General features: G+C 34.9%; 2 protein-coding genes across 6 annotated transcripts in view; one reads left to right on the plus strand and one right to left on the minus strand.

The window, feature by feature from the left end:
- LOC126777807 (epidermal growth factor receptor kinase substrate 8-like) overlaps positions 1-14,983 on the minus strand; it is a 27,871-nt gene extending 12,888 nt beyond the window's left edge. For 3 of the 5 annotated variants that reach the window (XM_050500942.1, XM_050500939.1, XM_050500943.1), the window contains exons 1-2: positions 14,864-14,983; positions 569-883 (exon numbers count right to left, since the gene is read on the minus strand). In XM_050500942.1, coding sequence (XP_050356899.1) covers positions 569-791 — 223 coding nt within the window. In that variant the 5' untranslated portion in view covers positions 792-883; positions 14,864-14,983. Of the gene's footprint in view, positions 1-568; positions 884-8,095; positions 8,222-14,849 lie in introns of those variants that run through there. The other 2 variants (XM_050500941.1, XM_050500940.1) reach the window with 2 other exon arrangements.
- A 73-nt stretch (positions 14,984-15,056) lies between these two features.
- LOC126777811 (Na(+)/H(+) exchange regulatory cofactor NHE-RF2-like) lies at positions 15,057-16,233 on the plus strand. The gene has a single exon (XM_050500949.1). The coding sequence runs from the start codon at positions 15,133-15,135 to the stop codon at positions 15,694-15,696; it is 564 nt and encodes a 187-aa protein (XP_050356906.1). The 5' UTR covers positions 15,057-15,132; the 3' UTR covers positions 15,697-16,233.
- The last annotated feature ends 3,044 nt before the right edge of the window (positions 16,234-19,277 follow it).

Consider the following 19,277-nt stretch of genomic DNA (forward strand, 5'->3'; position numbering starts at 1 on the left):
CAGCGTCGATTCGAAATTTAGAGATTCTTTTAAGAAGCTCTTACAAGAAACCCTTATTCAAGGATAAAAACCCTTACTAAAGGATTCACTTAACAATATATACCTATAAAAAATTTCCATATACTTATAATTGTTGAAGTTACAAATTACAACTTTTGTTAAGATTACTTGAAAATGCTCTGATAAGTGATTGTGTAATTGCTATTGTAGTTATAGATACATTTTGTATGAAAACTTTGCGAAATATATACTTTAACGTGTATTGTGTGTTTATTTTCTCTTTGTAAACCTGCAGATCTCGAGGTCACAGTATTGCGTTTTTCTGTCTAGATATTCTCAGTAGTATCTCGTTGTTTGATAGTAAGCCTTGTGCCTCGGAAAGCTGCAAAAGTTGCGCCTACGCCTTATTAGTTAGGTCTACGACTAAACTCTATCCCACCCTGTCAGATAATCATCCCATTGAACTATCGTAATGAAAATCATCATCATCATCATCATTTGAAGCGATGTGAATGCGATACATTTGGAGAAGCTTGTGTGTAACGAAGTTATTCTATTCTAATATTACCGTTGCTCTTTTCCAACTGCAACAGCCGTCTCATGCCGTCTGCGGGATACACGATGCCCGTCTCGCGTGTGACAGTGAAGGTCGCGAGATGCTCCAAGACATAAGCACTTCTCCTCAACCCTGCCAGGGTATCAAACTCGTCCAGGGCGCGCGCCGCCGTCGCGTCCGACGTCCTCCCCCGCGCACCGCCCCCTCCGCCGCCTGCGTTCCTCAGCGCCATCATCAGCTGGTTTCACGCCGACTGGTTCCACTCACGCATCACGATAGCTTATTTTTGGTAGGAACGTTAAATACTCGATATGCTTTTTGTGGAATCTGCAAACAAAGAAATGGTAATATTATAATCAAATTGCTCGTCTTTATTGTAATATATAATTTTCAGAAAAACATACCAGTAAGTAAATATTCTGACACGAACATTATAATAGAACAAATGAAAGCTTTATAATATTGAAATAACACTATAAACGTATTTGCATGGACACGTTTTGTTCAAATATTGAATTCTGCCAGTTGCGAAATAATTTTATTAACAATATACGCGACACAAGTGTAACGAATCAACTGCCGACACGGCGAGCACTTCGTGTCACCGCACAATGTCGTGAAAGATCTTTGTCTTTGGGTTTTGTTTACAAAACGTGACTCGACATGACAACAGTAGTGATGCCGCTTGCATGGACCCAATCTATTATTTACAAGCTTCTACTTCTATGTAACTTTTATTCGAATTCAAATCAATTCTGATGCAGTAGCTGCTTATAAAGCGTGATTTACAGGGCTAAGATAAAATACATTCGATGATTGTGGGAAAGTTCTCGTAAAAAGTAAAGAAAGACTCGATTTTAATTGATTAACTGAATCAAAATGAATTTGATTAATCTGAATAGACTTTCAATTAAATACGCGCGTATTATGTATACTATCAGAATAACGAGAAGCGATTCAATTAAATTTTGGCATCTTTTAACATTTATGGGGAATTTATTATTCGCGATAATTGTTAATCCATTAAAGTCGTAAAGCAATTCCGCCTTCTTCAGGACATCGGTCCATCTTGATTGAAGGATTCATTATTCAGTATTTACTTTATCTTCTACTAGTGGGCAGACTATTAGGTAAATAAAATTTATTAAAACTAGTACATTTACAAATAAATTATTTACCTTTTGAAAACCTTTTGCGGTTTGCTATTATGAACAAAATAAAATCTGTCGGCCGGAACGGACATCGGATACAGTTATAAATTGTTTTGACAGTGACGATTGTTGAAATTATGAAAATGACTTCGATATTACAAGCGTAAATTGCTGCGTGACTGTTATAATATACCGTCACTAATATGTCAAATTGAATTTACAGGCTAAGAGTCTAAAATGCCAATTTTTTTTTTATTATTTTTTTTTTAAATTTATTTAATAGGAGCACTAACAATATACATATTAAATGGTGGCATACATAACATTCAAAGAGAACAAATCAACTACTGATATGTATATCGTTTATAAGCGTACACAACATTCAATAATGAATAACGTACTAAAGATTTTGGTTAAATAAAAGTATTTATAATAACTAAGTGATTTAATATAATATGACGTGACAATGAAAACGAATTGAAATTTAAAAAAAAACAATACACAGTAAATGCCAAGCTGGCATATTGCATATTTTTTAATGTTAATACGGCGTAACATAATATGTTAGGTTACTTACCATACACGAATATATATTCTACTCCACAAGCCTACACGTAAGTGTTAGCAAATTAACAAAGTTTTAATTTGATCGGATGAACGGTGCTTGTACTCATTAACGCATACAATACGAAAAAAATAACCCATTAATTTATATAAGTAAAACGTAAAAGATGAAAGACAAAAACAAAAACAAAGTAAACCAATTATTAAGTACCCGTTGAAATTGAACCTAATAAGAATATATTAGCTTCAGTGGCAGGTTGTTTATAGATAGCAGATAGCAGTGGGTAATGTGTTAAGTTTGTCCGCGCCGCAGGTGCGCCCTTCATTGCGATGCGCGTCGTGAAAGAGAAACCTCCCACCTCTCTCTCACGCACAATATACACATTCATATCCTGACTCTTTCTCACAATAGAACACAAGTCGCGTTTCTAATAATTTCTTGTCTCTGCGTACGAGCATTCTTGCTAACTTCATAGTTATTTTAAACACAAATTCATAAGGTATGTGTTTATTGAGAAAGTTTAAGCGCTTTCTTTGCTGTCTTACGACTTTATTTACTGAACGATTGAAACGACCTTGCGCTTATACTCGGTTTAACGTTATAGAATACTAAACCGGAGATTAAAATACTCTTCCAGTAACAGAGCCGGCCAGACTGTCCAGAAGTTAAAAAAGGCCTTACTAGGCCTTTGCCTTTTTTAGAACATTTTCGGACTGTTACTTTTTGTTTTTTTTAAGCGTTACCAGTAAGCAAAGAATTCTTGCTTTAGTGTATAAATTGTGGTACTCGATGATTTTCAAACAGGACTTATGTATGTATAATATACAATTATGATTTGTGTGCTGAAATTGATGAAAAGAGTAACTACTGAGTTTCTCGCTGGTTCATCTCGGTAGGATTCAGCTTCAAATTCAATATATAATAAGATTAATTTGTATATGTTTTGTTAAGGAAAACACATTAGATACGTAGCTACTAATTCGTGTATTACGTCACAAGACAATTTAAAATAACTCAGCTCGGAGGCTGCGGAGTGCTATCAGCTAACAGGTTCCAAGGCACGCATTCCAAAGGAGTTATGCATATCAATGTTATGAGTTATGATAAATAAGTAGTACTGCCGACCTTCGGCGCTATAGCACGAACGTGTCTATTTGAAACTTTTGGACAGACAATGATAACTTTATTTTAAAATATATTTATTCGAAAACACTCAAGATTCCGCATTCACGATAATAATATTATTTTTAAATTACTATACCTATTTATAATATTATTTTTAATGGTTTTTGGTTTATGAGTTAACTTTTAAACAATATTGTGTGTATTAAGTAGCAATACGTATACTTGCTCCAATGCGGGTTGGTGGAATACACATGTGGCAGAATTTCGATGAAATTAGACACATGCAGGTTTCCTCACGATGTTTTCCTTCACCGAAAAGCACGAGATGAATTATAAACAGAAATTAAGCACATGAAAATTCAGAGGTGCTTGCCCGGGTTTGAACCCACGTTCATCGGTTAAGATTCACGCGTTCTTACCACTGGGCCATCTCGACTTGTGGTGGAATAAGCTCCAAACCTTCTCCTCAAATAGGGAGAGGAGGCCTTAGCCCAGCAGTGGGACATTTACAGGCTGTTACTTTTACGTATACTTGTATGTGTGGATAACGTATAGGTAAAACCCCTGTCAACATTGATTGTGTTGAAAATCCAAAATAGGATTTCATTTAAATATAAAAAAGGGGACGTTTTAAAATAAAAATAAAATGTTGTATTATGAAATAAGAATACAATTCTTTATATATTTTTGATGTATAGATAAAAAATTATTGCGAAGTAATATTAATAGAACAAGTATATTGTTTGATAGGACACATTAAAATGCTTCCACATCGATAGTTGCCATTTTATATTGAAAAGTAAATGTATTAATCAAAATGCAGTGTGCCATTAACGTACATAGAAATTCAATTAAAATTTGTACATTCTGCAGATTTTTGTTTCAAAATATTTTAACCAATCGGAGTGAACGTGAAATACGTTTTATGTCTAAATTAAAATGTAAAACTCGGTTCATAGAAAATAACAAATCTGGGAGGCCAATTATGTACTAACTAAGAGTAAGTAACAACCTGTGAATGTTCCACTGCTGGGCTAAAGCCTCCTCTCCCTTTTTGAGTAGAAGGTTTGAAGCTTATTCCACCACGCTGCTTCAATACGGGTTGGTGGAATACACATGAGGTAGAATTTCAGTGAAATTAAAAATTCGTAATTTAATATGGTCGAAGGAAACCGTATATATATATATTCTCTATTTAGTTGGGTCACTGGCCCTACTGGATCGGCAGCATTACCGGTTAAGTTGCAATTATGTACTGAAACTCAGCGGGATCTAGCCAGGAAAGATTAAAGACGGAACAAAAAACTACAAATTTTAACCAAAATAAATTATCCCTTTATTAATTGGTTAACCTTCTCCTCAAAAGGAAGAGGAGGCCTTAGCCCAGCAGTGGGACATTAACAGGCTGTTGCTTATTAAGTTGTAAAACATTACATATATCACACTCATCAACTCGTTTAAAGTATGCTATGCCTGATGTGCGGGCGTCAATAGATTTACTCTTCGTTACATGTTATTGGTAATTTGTTTCTGTGTGGGTTTATATATGTACGTGTGTGGGCTTGCTAATGAATTGCGGATTTGCGAATCACCTTCCAACGCAGTTAATTATATTTACACCAAGTATAGGTGTTCGTGTCGCAATGTTTATCGTTGTAATCGATACCACTTGAAAATACGTATTGGCTCGTATTTAGTTAATTTTTTATTTACTTGTGTTCTCTAATTGTCTTGTCCATCTTTACTATAAACAAACAAACAAACAAACTGCTAATATTATAGTATTAATATGCATTTGAAGAGTTAGCAATTGAAGTTATCGTGTACTTGTTTCCTTTACATTCATATATAGAGGTAGTGTATAATACTACCTAATGTATGTTCATATCGGTCACACTCAAAATCTTGATTCAATATACAAGCATTAGATTTGCTTATAGACAGTAAAATACTTTTCTTCCTAACCTTATCTGTTAACACACAGACATGAAGTTATATCCTTATGTCTGTGAATACACAGAGTCGCCCTTCAAAACGAAATGCACCAATACGGCAATTCAAAATATTTATGTTTGGCAGAAGTAATGATAAGTGACACCCAGAGTGGGTCTGTCAGAGGTTATGTTTTGCTCTCACTAATGACTACGAATAACTTTGTGTAATATACATAATTATAAATTTAAATATAATTTTAAAGTCTTTCATAAACTTCGAACACACAAATTCATACACCGCATGTACATAGCAGAGCCATGTATACATGTCCGTACAATAACAATTCCTCTGTCATAAAATATGTCTTTTATTTATATTTGACACTCAAACAAAACATTTGAAACATTTTCACTGTGTCCACGTAGAAGTCACATGTTATGAACACGTTGCTATGTAAATATTATATGTTTATGTGACCAGTTTATTCTGAGTCTGAGTCTTATTCCAAATTATATAGAATAGTACTAGTTTTATTGCTTACTAGATAGTAGAGCTTTGTGCAAGCCCATCTGAGTAGGTACCACGCACTCATTAAATATTGAGTGAGCAAATGTAATTACAGCCACAAGGAACATCTCCGTTCCCAAGATAGGTGCCGCATTGACAACGTAAGGAATGAGTAATATTTTTTACAGTATCGATGTTTAATGGTGAACACTTACAGGTGGCCGATTAGCTCGTCCGCCTACCTATTACAAAAAAAAAAAAATTTCTTCGATGACAGGTATCCGCTCTAAGAATTGAAATTGCAATTCAACGGGGAAACGCTGCGTATACGTACCAACAGTAAACGGGCCAATACTTGTACAGTAGCTATTTTTAGTTTTGATTTGTATATATTTATTTAAGTCATTATTGTAAATAATATTGTTCTGTTGTCTAGGTCTTTTGCAAAACTGCATCACTTTGTACTGCAGGGTTTCGGTTTGAAGGTTGAATGAACCAGTGGAGCGCCAGGCACGAGAGATATAACATATTTTCAATAGTCCATAGAACCACCATCACATTTCGCTGACCTTTCTCTCGTTAATTAGAAAGAATATAAATATTTTGGTAACGAATCTGATTATTCCTTCCTCGCTAGTGCTAAACAAAGATTATACACGCCAGTGTGTACGTAGTGCAGGTAGTTCCTGAGATTAGCACTTTAAACCACAAACTAGTAGATTTTTAATGTAAATATATATTGTATATTGTTTTATTTTTTAATTTATATTTATGGTGCAACGTCCGATTTTATAAGTAATTCGCAATCTAATATTTCTTATTACTCATCATAATTATTCTTGATTTCACGTTTTATACATTAATATTATACATATGTTATTAATTCTAACATTTGCATAGAGAATATCAACTATTCAAGGACCTTTCGATGTTAACTGTGAGAGGAAATATCGCCACATTTATATGCAAATATTACCGTTTAAACAAAAATAAAAAAACATATTCACTAATCATATTTATAATACTTTTTGTTAAAAATACTATCAGTAAAATTAAATTAAATTTCTGTCATGGTCTCTGTGTTGTGATGATGATGAGCTGAGAGTCTGGCTGGTATTGACGAGTGAATAACAAAGAGTAACAAAGAGTGAACAAGTGGTTTTCAAAATCAGATATTATACTTTATCTAAGCTCTTCGTTTAGTTGAATCGTCGTTTTACAAGATTAAGATAAAGTTACCAACGGTGCGGATAAACCACCAAGATGCTCAGTACATGCTTATTTTTTTTATAGAATATGAAGGCGAAGGAGCATATGGGCCACCTTATGGTAAGTGATCACCAACGCCCATAGACATTGGCATTGTAAGAAATGTTAACCATCGCTTACATCACCAATGCGCCACCAACCTTTGAAACTAAAATATTATGTCCCTTGTGCCTGTAATTACACTGGCTCACTCACCCTTTAAATCGGAACACAATAATACCAAGTACTGCTGTTTTATTAAATTATCAATTGAATTATTATTGACTCTGCATGGAATTGAACGAATGCTAACTCCAAGCTTTTTTATCATCTATGTAATCTTTTATCGAGTTTAGACCTAGAGTTATTGATTGACATTTTGTTTTTACATGATATTTAAATTTATTAATTGGCAAATCTAAAACTATTTAAGGAATTTTAATATAGTAGCAAACACCTTTGTCAATCATAATATAGGATTGCGAGTGCATCGAGCAAAATGGACTTGAAGATTATTCCACCGCGCTACTCTAATGCGAGTCGATGGACACAGAGCTAATTTCATGCAACACACGAAGATATGATCTCTATATTTTACTTTGCTGTCGAGCGCGAGATGATTTTTAAGGATTAGACAGTGTTTGAAAATTGTTACGAATATTAGCAAGATAATGTAATAACAAAGATAATCTGACTAAAAATCCATCTCTATATTAAAAAAAAATGTATTAAAATTTCTCTTCATGAGAATGTCTCCTCGATTCGGTCAGATCAATCGATTCTTAATATTGTAATTGTGAAATAAGAACGAATAATACTTTGTATAGCTAAGTTTTGGATAGAGCGGTAAATGAGGCAGTGTAGAGAATAGTGTAAGTCACGAGGGAAAACCCATTTATAGCAATGGTTGGCGGTGCATTTACTATGTAAAGAGTGGCTTATATTTTAATCTGAGGGCGAATACAGAACGTTTTTCGTAGTTACAATAAATGAATAAAAATTACATACCATAGATTCCCGTTTATTCCCACACCAAAAGGTTCGTTAGATCAAGTTTTTAATCAAATTTAATTAAAATCAAACTGTAATTAATAATTAAAATGGCTAAGTTGATATAGGACTGTATTCATAAATAATACAATTAATAATCAAGACTACAGAAAGCTGATATATTTGAAGTAGCGACCACTTATCAGAGATAACGTAATCGTGCAGCTACGAGTACCTACGACGTCTCTACGTGTGCATGTGCCTGTGTGTGCTTGAATATATAACATATTGATTTGTTGTACAGCAATCAGGTCTTTAGTATATTTTGAGGAGAAGAAAAGGTAAATAAACAACTTTGACCTTGACGTTACAGTTTATCGAGTCAGGAGTGAGTGATCTCATTATAACTGATGAAGCTTTTGGTTTTCACACACACATAATTATAGTCTTTGACTCGCACGTCATAAGACCTGTGAAATGATCGTAGGATTGCTCTATGAAGAAACTAATGTATATTTTTGCCTTTGTTAATTTTTGAAATTTCAATCATTAATTAATAATACCTTAAAATGCATTGTTAGGTAGCCGGTACTTAAGGGCTATCCTCTAAAAATAACTCTGTAGCGAATAGATAAATTTCCAACAAAAATGCCTTCCTGTTTGTATTTGTCTTAGTTTTTAAGGTATATAAGTGTGGTTGTCTCATTGGCACAGGTGGCAGTGAACCCGCCTTCCGCTCCGGAACTGCGGTTTCGATTCGTATTAATATATTTATTTAAAATTATATGATATACAAATATGTATATTAGTCGGCTGTTGCCCAAAACACAAATTGCCTACCTTAGGAACATACGAAATATACATATACAGATATATTATACACGGTCTGAAGCATCACGCCAAAGTAACATACCGCGGCATGATACTATAACAATATACAAAATGTAAGTACATGGTGTAAGAAACTTGTTTTTTAAGAATTTTATTTGTAATTAAAATATTATCACGAGAAAATATCTACAAAATACTTAATATATATAATTATGTAATAAAAAAATTTGGTTGATTAAATATTCTAATTTTTACCAAGTATTAAGATAAATTTCGAGTTAAGCTTTCTTAGGAAACCATTAATGAACTAATTGTTATATATTATATAGCGTCAAGATTTGTATGTACGTATTTATTTAATTGACTTTCAAGTATGAACTGTCTGTAGCAACGGGCGATGCTATTATTTCAATATTTCAAGGGTAGCGATCTGTTTATAGTTGTCAGTATGGAGTTTATGAATCATCTTGTATTCGTATAAGACGTGTCGTCGTTGATGTCTTTTGCAGGCTCGTCGGGCGCGACGCACGCCGTCTCGCTCGAACGGGCACCGTAGCGTGATCGGCAGCTTTCATATGCGGCGATGACAGTGAGGTAATGTGTTCTATAACTGTTACGATACAATTAGAACAGACGATAGATTAAAGCGCCGATTACATTACTATGGTAACATTGTGAGGTGTCTGATAAAAAAAAAATCTTATTCGTCTTAATCCGTACTGATATGACTAATATGTGTTTTTTTTAAATTCATTTCAATTTTAACGTCATCGCTGTAAAAACGAAATCTTTATTATGATCGAAATAATTAGTTTAAAGCTGACTTTTACGATATGCTTCTGAAATAGATTATATAGCTACTATGGTCAAGTTTATCGACGTTCGATCTATCATATGCCGGGATAAAAACAATAATAAAAAGTACAAAGGCTTAAGTATAAAGGCCTAATACGGGTCGTATTTTAAAACTCTTTACAAACTACAGAGAAGGTTATAGTTTAATTTTACAAATTTTATATAATGTTAAATAATAACTTTGCTATGTATATGATATTACTTGTCATTTCAATCACACTTACGTTTGCGCGAAATGCAAACATCTGTGCAATTATATTATTATAACATATCTACAACACTTCACGATACAGGTGACAACTGTATCTTGGATTGTCCGGACCTTAGTGTCTACTAAAGACTGGTAAGGGATACTACATTATACTACTGCGATATATTATTTTATGTAGGTATTTGTAAAGATGTATTACTATTTACTTAAACCGAGTAATATCGATGCCGCAACGTCTCTAACGTTCACGCCGACAGGTTGCTGGTCGGGGGAAAGTGAGGCGGGTTCGGCTCCTCGTTGCGTTATTGTTATTTGTCGCCACATCGACTCGCGTGGGAAATTTGCGAAGAAATTATTTATAGGGTGGTCTTTATTCTGTTGTAAAAAGACTGAACGGTTCTTATATTTTATGAGTTATTATGCCATATAGAGATATGTTACTTATTTATACAAGTATATGTTGTATCTATTACTCGTGTTACCTAACTTAACGACACCTCACGCGACGGTAGTTTGTACTTATTGGCCTTACACATTGGGAGAGTACGAATTATTAACTCCTTCCATTAAGGGCCAATGCGCCGCTTCCCATAGGAAGCAAGATGTTCCTTGCACCTGTAGTTACACTGGCTCACGCAAGGTCGGCCCTGGTCAATCATCAGTAAAATATCCATTCCGTAATGGTGGTCGCTTTAAACGTAATTTATAATATGACGATTCTAAAATGCTTGTGATAGCCTGCGTAAGTTTATATTTATTTATTTCATGTGTGGGACTCTAGTATGAGTGTATTGTATTTTAAACAAATAAAATTAAGGAGATCAAAAATAGTATTACGATTGTCTATTTCAAACACCTACCGCCTTCATGCAAGTGTTAATTTTTAATATAAAACTAGAAATTATTTTTTTTCTAGTGTTTTGTTTTGATTATTATAAACATGGTAACAGTAGTAACAGACGTCCCACTGCTGGGTAAACGCCCCTAAAAATAAAGTTTGTACATATTTTTATTTTTATTGGACCGTTTCCTAAGCTTCTCATCATGCCATGTGTATCATGATTCACTTCACCGCATTGTGCTTGTGAAAATCCAGGCGATTTGAGGACGCAATCTTTAAGATTAATGTATTCTATCCACTGAAATATGAGTGCTAATATAATTGTAATATAATTTTAAATTCTAAATACAAATATATAATAAGAATACTATTTTTGTATTTGGAATCTTATTCACTTTATGACTACAGATAAAAATTAGATAGCTTTTACATGTTAGTTCGAGTGCGTTGTTGTCAAAAGCGGAGCATTGCGTGGCTGTGTGAGGCAGTCAAGGCCGTCGACTGTCACACCAGTGCCTCGCACCATACCGCAGACTAAGAGTCACTAGTATTTGACACATACCTACAATTTAATAAACACTCCTAATGAAAAATTCAACTTTTGTATGATGTTAGGAATTTTTGAATAGAGGTTTATTAAGTCACTGTTCAATATAAAATATTACGTAGATTTCATTGGATTTGAACAAAATATTCATTTTTTCACCAGTTATATACGATTTTAGAAAAGTCACGTATCGTTGGAAACGATTGCAATAAATAGTAATGTTATGTGCGTGTGTCTGTGTGAAACGCTACCTGCGTGAAGTCGAGTCGATGAGCGCACGTCATCGCTCGGGAATGTCGAAGCGAACGGCGTGTTTACTAGTTACTACATCATTGAGCCTTAAAAATACTCCAAGCGCTGATGTACGAGTTACGACCCATGTTTGAACAATAAACGTAGACATTTATGTTACAAATAAGACAGAAACCGTATCGTAATATCGATTTATAGTTTGGTATTATTTGTCATTAAGACATATTAGAGAAAGAGCCGAGAAGGGTGGATAATAAGAGTGATTCGTGAATGTTTACCGAATGTGTTTTTTATAGTGGTTAACGGAGAAAGTAAATAGCGTGAGAACCTACATGTTTCGAATGAAAGTCAGTCCTCGTGTCCACAAACCCTTACTGGAACAGCGGTGTGGAATTGGTTTCAATCCTTCTACTTAGGAGAAGACACCTTTATTCGGTCGTGGAACATTTATGTGCTGTTATTTATTGTAAGGCGATATATAAATTATATATAAAATAATTTACTTTAAATACAATTTGGATTAACATTTAAAAAGAATTAATGAAATATATCGCTAAACAACTCACGTATGTCAGGGTCGCTTTAGTAGTATTCCTCGTTGAGTAGACTCATAGAATAAAAAACTTGGTCTCAGTAGTACCGCGATGGTTTCACCGCAACTTTCGCAGTGTGACTCGTGTCTGCGGGCGAACGAACCAGCTCCGGGAAACCGTTTTTAGTATCATCTGCTATTTAAACACACTGGATCGAGAACTAAACAGTGTTTTAGGTAATGTCCTTGTTCTTTTATCATTATTTGGTTTATTTACAAAAACAATAATTTACTTCAATCTACCAATTAAAATTATCTAAACGTAAGCTACGTTATCACACAACTGATTCCTGTCCCAATGCTCACGATATAGATTATTTAATAATTTTAAATGACACCTTCTAGGATATACATATCATACTATAATAGGCAAAATATATCTAATTCATGTAAGCTTCTATTGTTACTACGTCTTTGGCACTTTAAAGTTTAAATATACCACCGGTCCGAAATGTAGATTCTACCGAGAAGAACTGAGAAGAACCAACGAGAACCACTTAGTAAATAATTTCTACAAATTAAATCGCACCGGTGCTATAATCATTAATTTAACACATTATATTTCAAAAACATTTAATAATTTGTAGGAGTTAAACTTTATGACGCCTTTGTTGTTTTTAATTGCAATTTTGGAAAATAAAACTGTAAAATGAAATATCAATAAAATAACAGTTTCTTAAGTTCGTTAAAGATTCTGTTCGCGATTGACATACCCATTGGTTATAATTACGGTTTTGTTTAGTATTTCAAGTTTATCGTAACGAGAGCTTACATTTGTAATGTCATTTGACTCATCGATGCGGTTTCGCAGAAAAATTTAATCAATTGTACCAGTCATTGGTCATTATATAATCATTAGACATACATATAATATTTAAATATAATTGTTTTACAATAAAATTTATAGTCATTGAAGATCAATCGCTGAAATTATTTCATTAAATGTTTTATTTAATATTTATCATGACCATTTATGTAATCATATATATATTTTTTAAATGTAATCCTATATCATTTGTGCGCTATACGTATACTACGTCCAGCTGTACAAAGTGTAGACTTTGTTGGCAGTACTGTTGAGAAGAAGGTTTGGAGCTTATCGCAGGTGTGGCTGATTCTCAACCGACCCGATCCATGCAGGTTTCCTCACGATTTATTTGATGAAACACAAATTAAGCAATTACAAGTTTAGTGTTGCATGTTGTAATATAATCCACACTTCTCAGTTAAGATTTACGTATAATCCATCTCGCATATAATACGTACAAATACAATTTAAGAAGGGCCGACTAGAAACCTAATATGTTACTCTATTGTATGTAGAGGCAGTTCAAGTATATTTACTACTAACAAAACCCGCGTGGAATTCGAAGCTTACTGCCCATATTCCTGGCACTTTGCCGAAAGGTGAATCATTTAAATAAATATCTATAGTCATATAGGAAAACTTAAGTAAATATATTTTAGAAAAGTATATATTAAAATCGTGTATAGATTTTCTAATTAGAATACATATTATAGTGATAGTAACTTTAAAAACAAAATTATATCGACAAAGCGCTCCGAGTGTTGCGCGCGCGGTGTGACTATGAATTGATTAATGGAAGGCTTTTGATGAATCACGACTTCTGTACGTAATGTCGATCACATCACTTGAACGAATAGCTATTCCTCAAAGTTTATCGATTATTCAATAATAATATTTTAAACACCTAATTATAGTTTTATTTAATTAATTTAAATTTCACATATTAGTTAAATTAATTTGTATTTATGATATCAAGAATGTGTCCTAATCGAAGACATTCCAAGATAACTGTAATCTTATCGAAGATTAGTGTTGTTGTTGACACGTATGTAACTGTTGCTTGTACGAGTCATGAAATATTTTAAGCTAAACCGAACCGCGCACCACGTTATGCGTGTGCTCGTAGCTAGTGAAAGATAAGTAATAAAATTACTGTTCCCAACAATACAATGTGACATGATGCGCAGACCGATATCTACTTCCTGTGCGGACGATGTTTTATAATTATGACGGTCACGGAGCACGTTAAATCCGTGCACAGGAACTCCATACAAGTTCTCATAGCAACGGTCCGTGGAAGGGAGTTATCCTGTCTCGTAGTGTAGGTTTAGTTCATCCTGTCCTAGGAGTTGCGACTTATGAAGTAAACAGTAATTAGAATTCAGCTGAGCGAGGCCTAACGTGTGAGAGTTGAAGCAGATCAACGACCGTCCGACCGCTACTACCGCCATCTAGCGGCCGCGCGGGCACCCCGCGCCTAGCATCACTACGTGAGTAGTGAGTACATGTTAGTAATTAATTCGAAACATTTCGAGTGAATGTATCTAAACTATGAATTTAGGGTTATCTAATGCAAAAAGTACCGTAGCCGGGTTAAAGTCGTGGACTCTCTCTTTCTCTCTCTCTTAATTATATTTAATTCTTAAAATAAACCAAACACAGTCCCCACAGTCATTTAAAATGGCATTTTGTTTAAAGGAATATTTTAATATATAAGGAATACCATCGCGGGAAAGCGGCATACTCTCGAAGCGACCTCGATCCCGAAAGGTACAAGCGTTATGACGTGTCGCCCTTAGACCTATGCTCCTGTCGTTGGAGCTTGTATTATTAACAGTTCCGAACTCACCGTTCTCAAAGTTTGATTGGAATCCCTCTCCTTGTACTTGCAACAACAAATCGTGCACACACTACACTCACGACGATAGTTCGCGCCTCAGCGGCGACTCGGTATACACTGGAGGCAGTACTCATATTCCCCCGCTCCGCTCGCCCTCGGTGCCGAGCCGGAGCCTCCACAGGTGAGGCGGAGGAGGGTGTCGGAGGTGTGCGGCGCGGACGCGGGTGGCAGTGGCTCGGAGTGTGCGGTAGCAATCGCGCGCATTCACAGTCATAGTTATGGCTGCGAACGGGTCGGCGGCCGCGGAACCGCGGCTCTGCCACGTGCGGAAGGTGCCTAATTTCGATGGGTATGGATTCAATTTACACGCCGAGAAAGGCAAGCCTGGACAGTACATCGGCAAAGTTGACGACGGTTCCCCGGCGGAGGCAGCCGGCTTGCGTCGCGGTGATCGCATTTTAGAAGTCAACGGGCAGAGCATCAGCGGAGAAACTCATAAGCAAGTAGTGGCGCGTATCAAGCAACGACCTGATGATGCGGAATTACTTGTAGTAGCTCCGGCACCGGGTGAGCCCGTTCCTGATCTGGATGCTCCCGAGCGACCGGCTTCGGCAGGATCAGTATCCGCGCAGTCTGCAAATGCTTCTTCGCCAGCGAGTACAAACGATTCTTCGCCAGTTACTGACCGTAACGAGTCGCCCTCGTCAGAGCCTCCACCGCGCCTTAATCTTCAAATGACAGCCGCTGAGATGCGCGCACAGCTTGCTGCGAAAAAAAAAGTTGATCCAAAGAAGGTGCCAATGGATCTAAAGTCGAAGTTTGACATCGTGAAGAAACTATGAGGTGCTAGGAGCGGTAGTGTGCGTACGAGGGTGTAGTGCGTGTCGTAGGCTGCGTATGCGGCGTCGCTACATGTCGTACAGTGCTGAGTGCTGTGTGGCTGTGTGCGTGGGTCACACCGGCGACGACGGGCGCAGCGCCCCCTTGGCCGCGCGGCAGGTGCGGACGAGGCGGCGCGGGGCGCTCTCCGCTTGCCTCGCCCCGAGTTGTTATCGTTGTACGGTGACATCAGTGCTCGTCGAAATCACGTTTGATTTGCGATCTTATTCACTAGTACAATAATTTTAATAGTTTTAATGCGCCGCTGCTTCACCCGACAGAATGTAACATATCGTGCCTTTCATTTATTGCCATTGAATGTTGTACATAGTACATACTACTGATCGTTGTTAAGGAATTCTATTGAAATTTAATATTATTTTAATTATATTTTAAGAGGAAAATCGATTTTTATGAAATGATTACCTAAATGTGTAGTTAGATTTAGAAATACTAAGTGCAATTATTGTTGAGTGATCAATAAAGGATGTTTAAAACGATGTCATGTTACCTACCGACGGGAGCGCAAGGCTGCGGCTGCGTGTCCTTCGGTCTGTTCCCGTCTGCAACGCGAACCTCACGCGAACCGTGTACCTGCTCCGACACATTGCTCGTATCTATGTGTATACAATTAAGATTACTGCACGCCTCATGTCCTTCTCTTTCTATCTTTCTCATGCATTCAAATATATTGTTACGTAGCACCTCAGAAACTTAAATTATATTATTTGTCATTTATTAGAGAAGAATAATGTGTTCCAATAAATTGTGATTGGTTTTCAAGTATTAGAAGTAATCTTTCAGTTATCTATAAAGTACAAATCTATATTTTAAAATTTTGCTGTTTCTGCTATTCATATGTAAAGTTTTAAACAATCGAATCATTAGCAATCATGTAATATTTGTTTGAATCAGGAAATAACATCAAACCGATCTAGTTTTTATTAAACTCTTTATAATATTTGTATGATTGAAAAACTAATGTAAAATAATAAAATTACTGAAAGCTATGGACAGTAACTAAGGTTACTGCTACTTAGTACACCATCTATTTAAATGTTTAAATATAAAAATAAAATCTGATTAAAATAATGTGGATTATGTGTTACTAGTTCTTATAGCCTGTTTCTAATTTTTTTAACCAACTTTATTAAAAAAGGTGGCTCTCCATTCATCTGTTGTATGCTCAGGAATAACTTTTCCATTTAATAAATAGATTTTGGTACTTGCTTTACTTTGAGTCCAGTATTGCTCAGAGGGGGTTTCATCTGAATTTCGTTGGTATTTACATTTGTTAAAATATGCAACCTTAAAATTAATATAATGAAAAACCTCAAATTACATAGTGCCGGTTTATTGAGGAACATTCCGCACATAACCTTGCCCTGTTTCACCACAAGCCCCAAAGTATGTAAGAATGAAAATATAAATAATAATAAAAGTTATGCCATATTTAGGAATCGAGCCAACATCTTTGAGGCATAATAAATACGACGCGAAGGTTTATAGTTTTATGCGTTCTTAAATAACGCAACCGGTTTTATATCTTCAACGATATAAGCCACACGAGCCGACCGAGAATATAGTTCAAATAAGAAGGCAAATCTTTATATAAAAGCAAGACCAACTCTTGTATTTCTAATTACACTGAATCCTTGCACCTGGAATTACACTGGCTCACTCACCATTCAAACGGCAACACAATAAAACAAAATATTGATTTAGCGATAGAATAAATAACAGACTACCTACAATTAAATAATTATTACCGTTAAGTGTAGTGGAGAGGTCTTTGGTCTGCAATGGGATTCTACGTGTTCTGTTATTAAACTGTTCATTCTAAAACTGGTAAAAGTGAAACGTTACTAATAGATGCTTACTAAAACTAAGTTATCTTCAACTTTGTATTGATCGCTGCCTAATGAAGCAACTTTTCGGGTGTCTACTAATTAGATATTTTAGAAAGAAATCATAAAAAATATCTTCAAAATGAAACGTAAAATTAGGTACGTAGCTCAAGTTGAACCTTAAAATATTTACAAGATGTATTTATTTATTTGTAAAGGCATCTGTACATATAGGCATGTATATTCAAAACAATTAAGTAGCAGTATCAATAGTGTCTAGCTGTTTGACAGAAATAGTTGTAATAGCTAATTTTTTTTATGTAAGCACTGAGTTTTCTTAACTAATAAATAATTTTCTTAATTAACATAATATAGTACATAATGATGATTTTAAAACATAATGGATACAATATAACTTGTATTTATCGAATCAAAATTAAAAATAGTTTTAAATGTTTTATACAAAACAGCTTTATAAATCAGGCGCTGCAGCGCTTAGAACAAACAAACTGAAACCTGTTTCACCTGCATATTCAAAGCTAAAAATAACAAAAAACAGGCGAATGTCATTGGTTAAGTTATTTATATTAAAAGGGAAATATAGAATCAGAAATCAAAACATATAAAATTTCAAATTTGTGATACGTTTATTATATGAGGAATAATTTAATTTTAGTCTACCTTCTCTGTTTCACTTTCTGTCAAGAAAACGCTTTGGACATCTACCACACTGCTCCTCAAAAGGTCTCAGTAAGTGAAAATTTAAAAATTACGTGTATAACATATATAGTACAGTAAATGATCAGTAATTGATCGAATGGGCTAATGCCATCTGGATTTGGGAAGGTTTGGACCTTGTTCCACCACGCTGTTCCAATGTTGTTTGGTGGCAGATTTACGAGACAATGTAATTACAAGAAATTCGATAGTACTTGAACCGTACAACTACCGGGTTAGAACCTGAGATCGACGATTAAGATTCACGTGATCAAAGGTCGCGCTGTCAGTATTTTATAGTTAGATATTCACTACCCAGGAAAGATAAAATACTTATAATAAAATACAGTTGCTATTACTACCCTGAAATAAATATCAATATTCTATCGTATTCACAAATGTAGACATTATCTATTTTATATCATTGGAAAAATAATTCTAAGTATATTTTATTTGCTTACAGATAGAAGACTTGAAGTTTGAAGAATTTAAGTTACTATTTTTATTAAAACTTTATTATCTGTGATTTCCATACATTTACCCTACTATCCGTTATTCTTGCCTTTTTTTTATTCCGTAACTAGCAAGCACAGGACAAATTCTGAGTTAGGCGTCCTAGACAATTCATCTATCAATAAACAAAAAAATTCAACTAATCATAACAGGACTAAAAAGTTGTGTTAATCTTTTTTTTAGAAATGCAAAAATTACCAGCCACGTTATCTACTATGTCATGTCCCTTTGTGTATTAATATGCTGGCATACTTTTCCGAAAAACATGGACACAGCAATACACACGACACAGTGTATATTGCGCAAGTGTGCAAGGGTCTCTTTATTAACTCGTTTTAATATAATTTATTTATTTTAGTTTTATAATTGATGTAGTATAAGCATCGCTGTTAATTTCTTAAAAATTCAATTGATAACACTGTGAGTTACAACGTGTACCTATAAAGTCTATTGTATTACTTTGACAG

Source organism: Nymphalis io, chromosome 24 (genome assembly GCF_905147045.1).
Source record: "Nymphalis io chromosome 24, ilAglIoxx1.1, whole genome shotgun sequence".
Taxonomy (NCBI): Eukaryota; Metazoa; Arthropoda; class Insecta; order Lepidoptera; family Nymphalidae; genus Nymphalis; species Nymphalis io.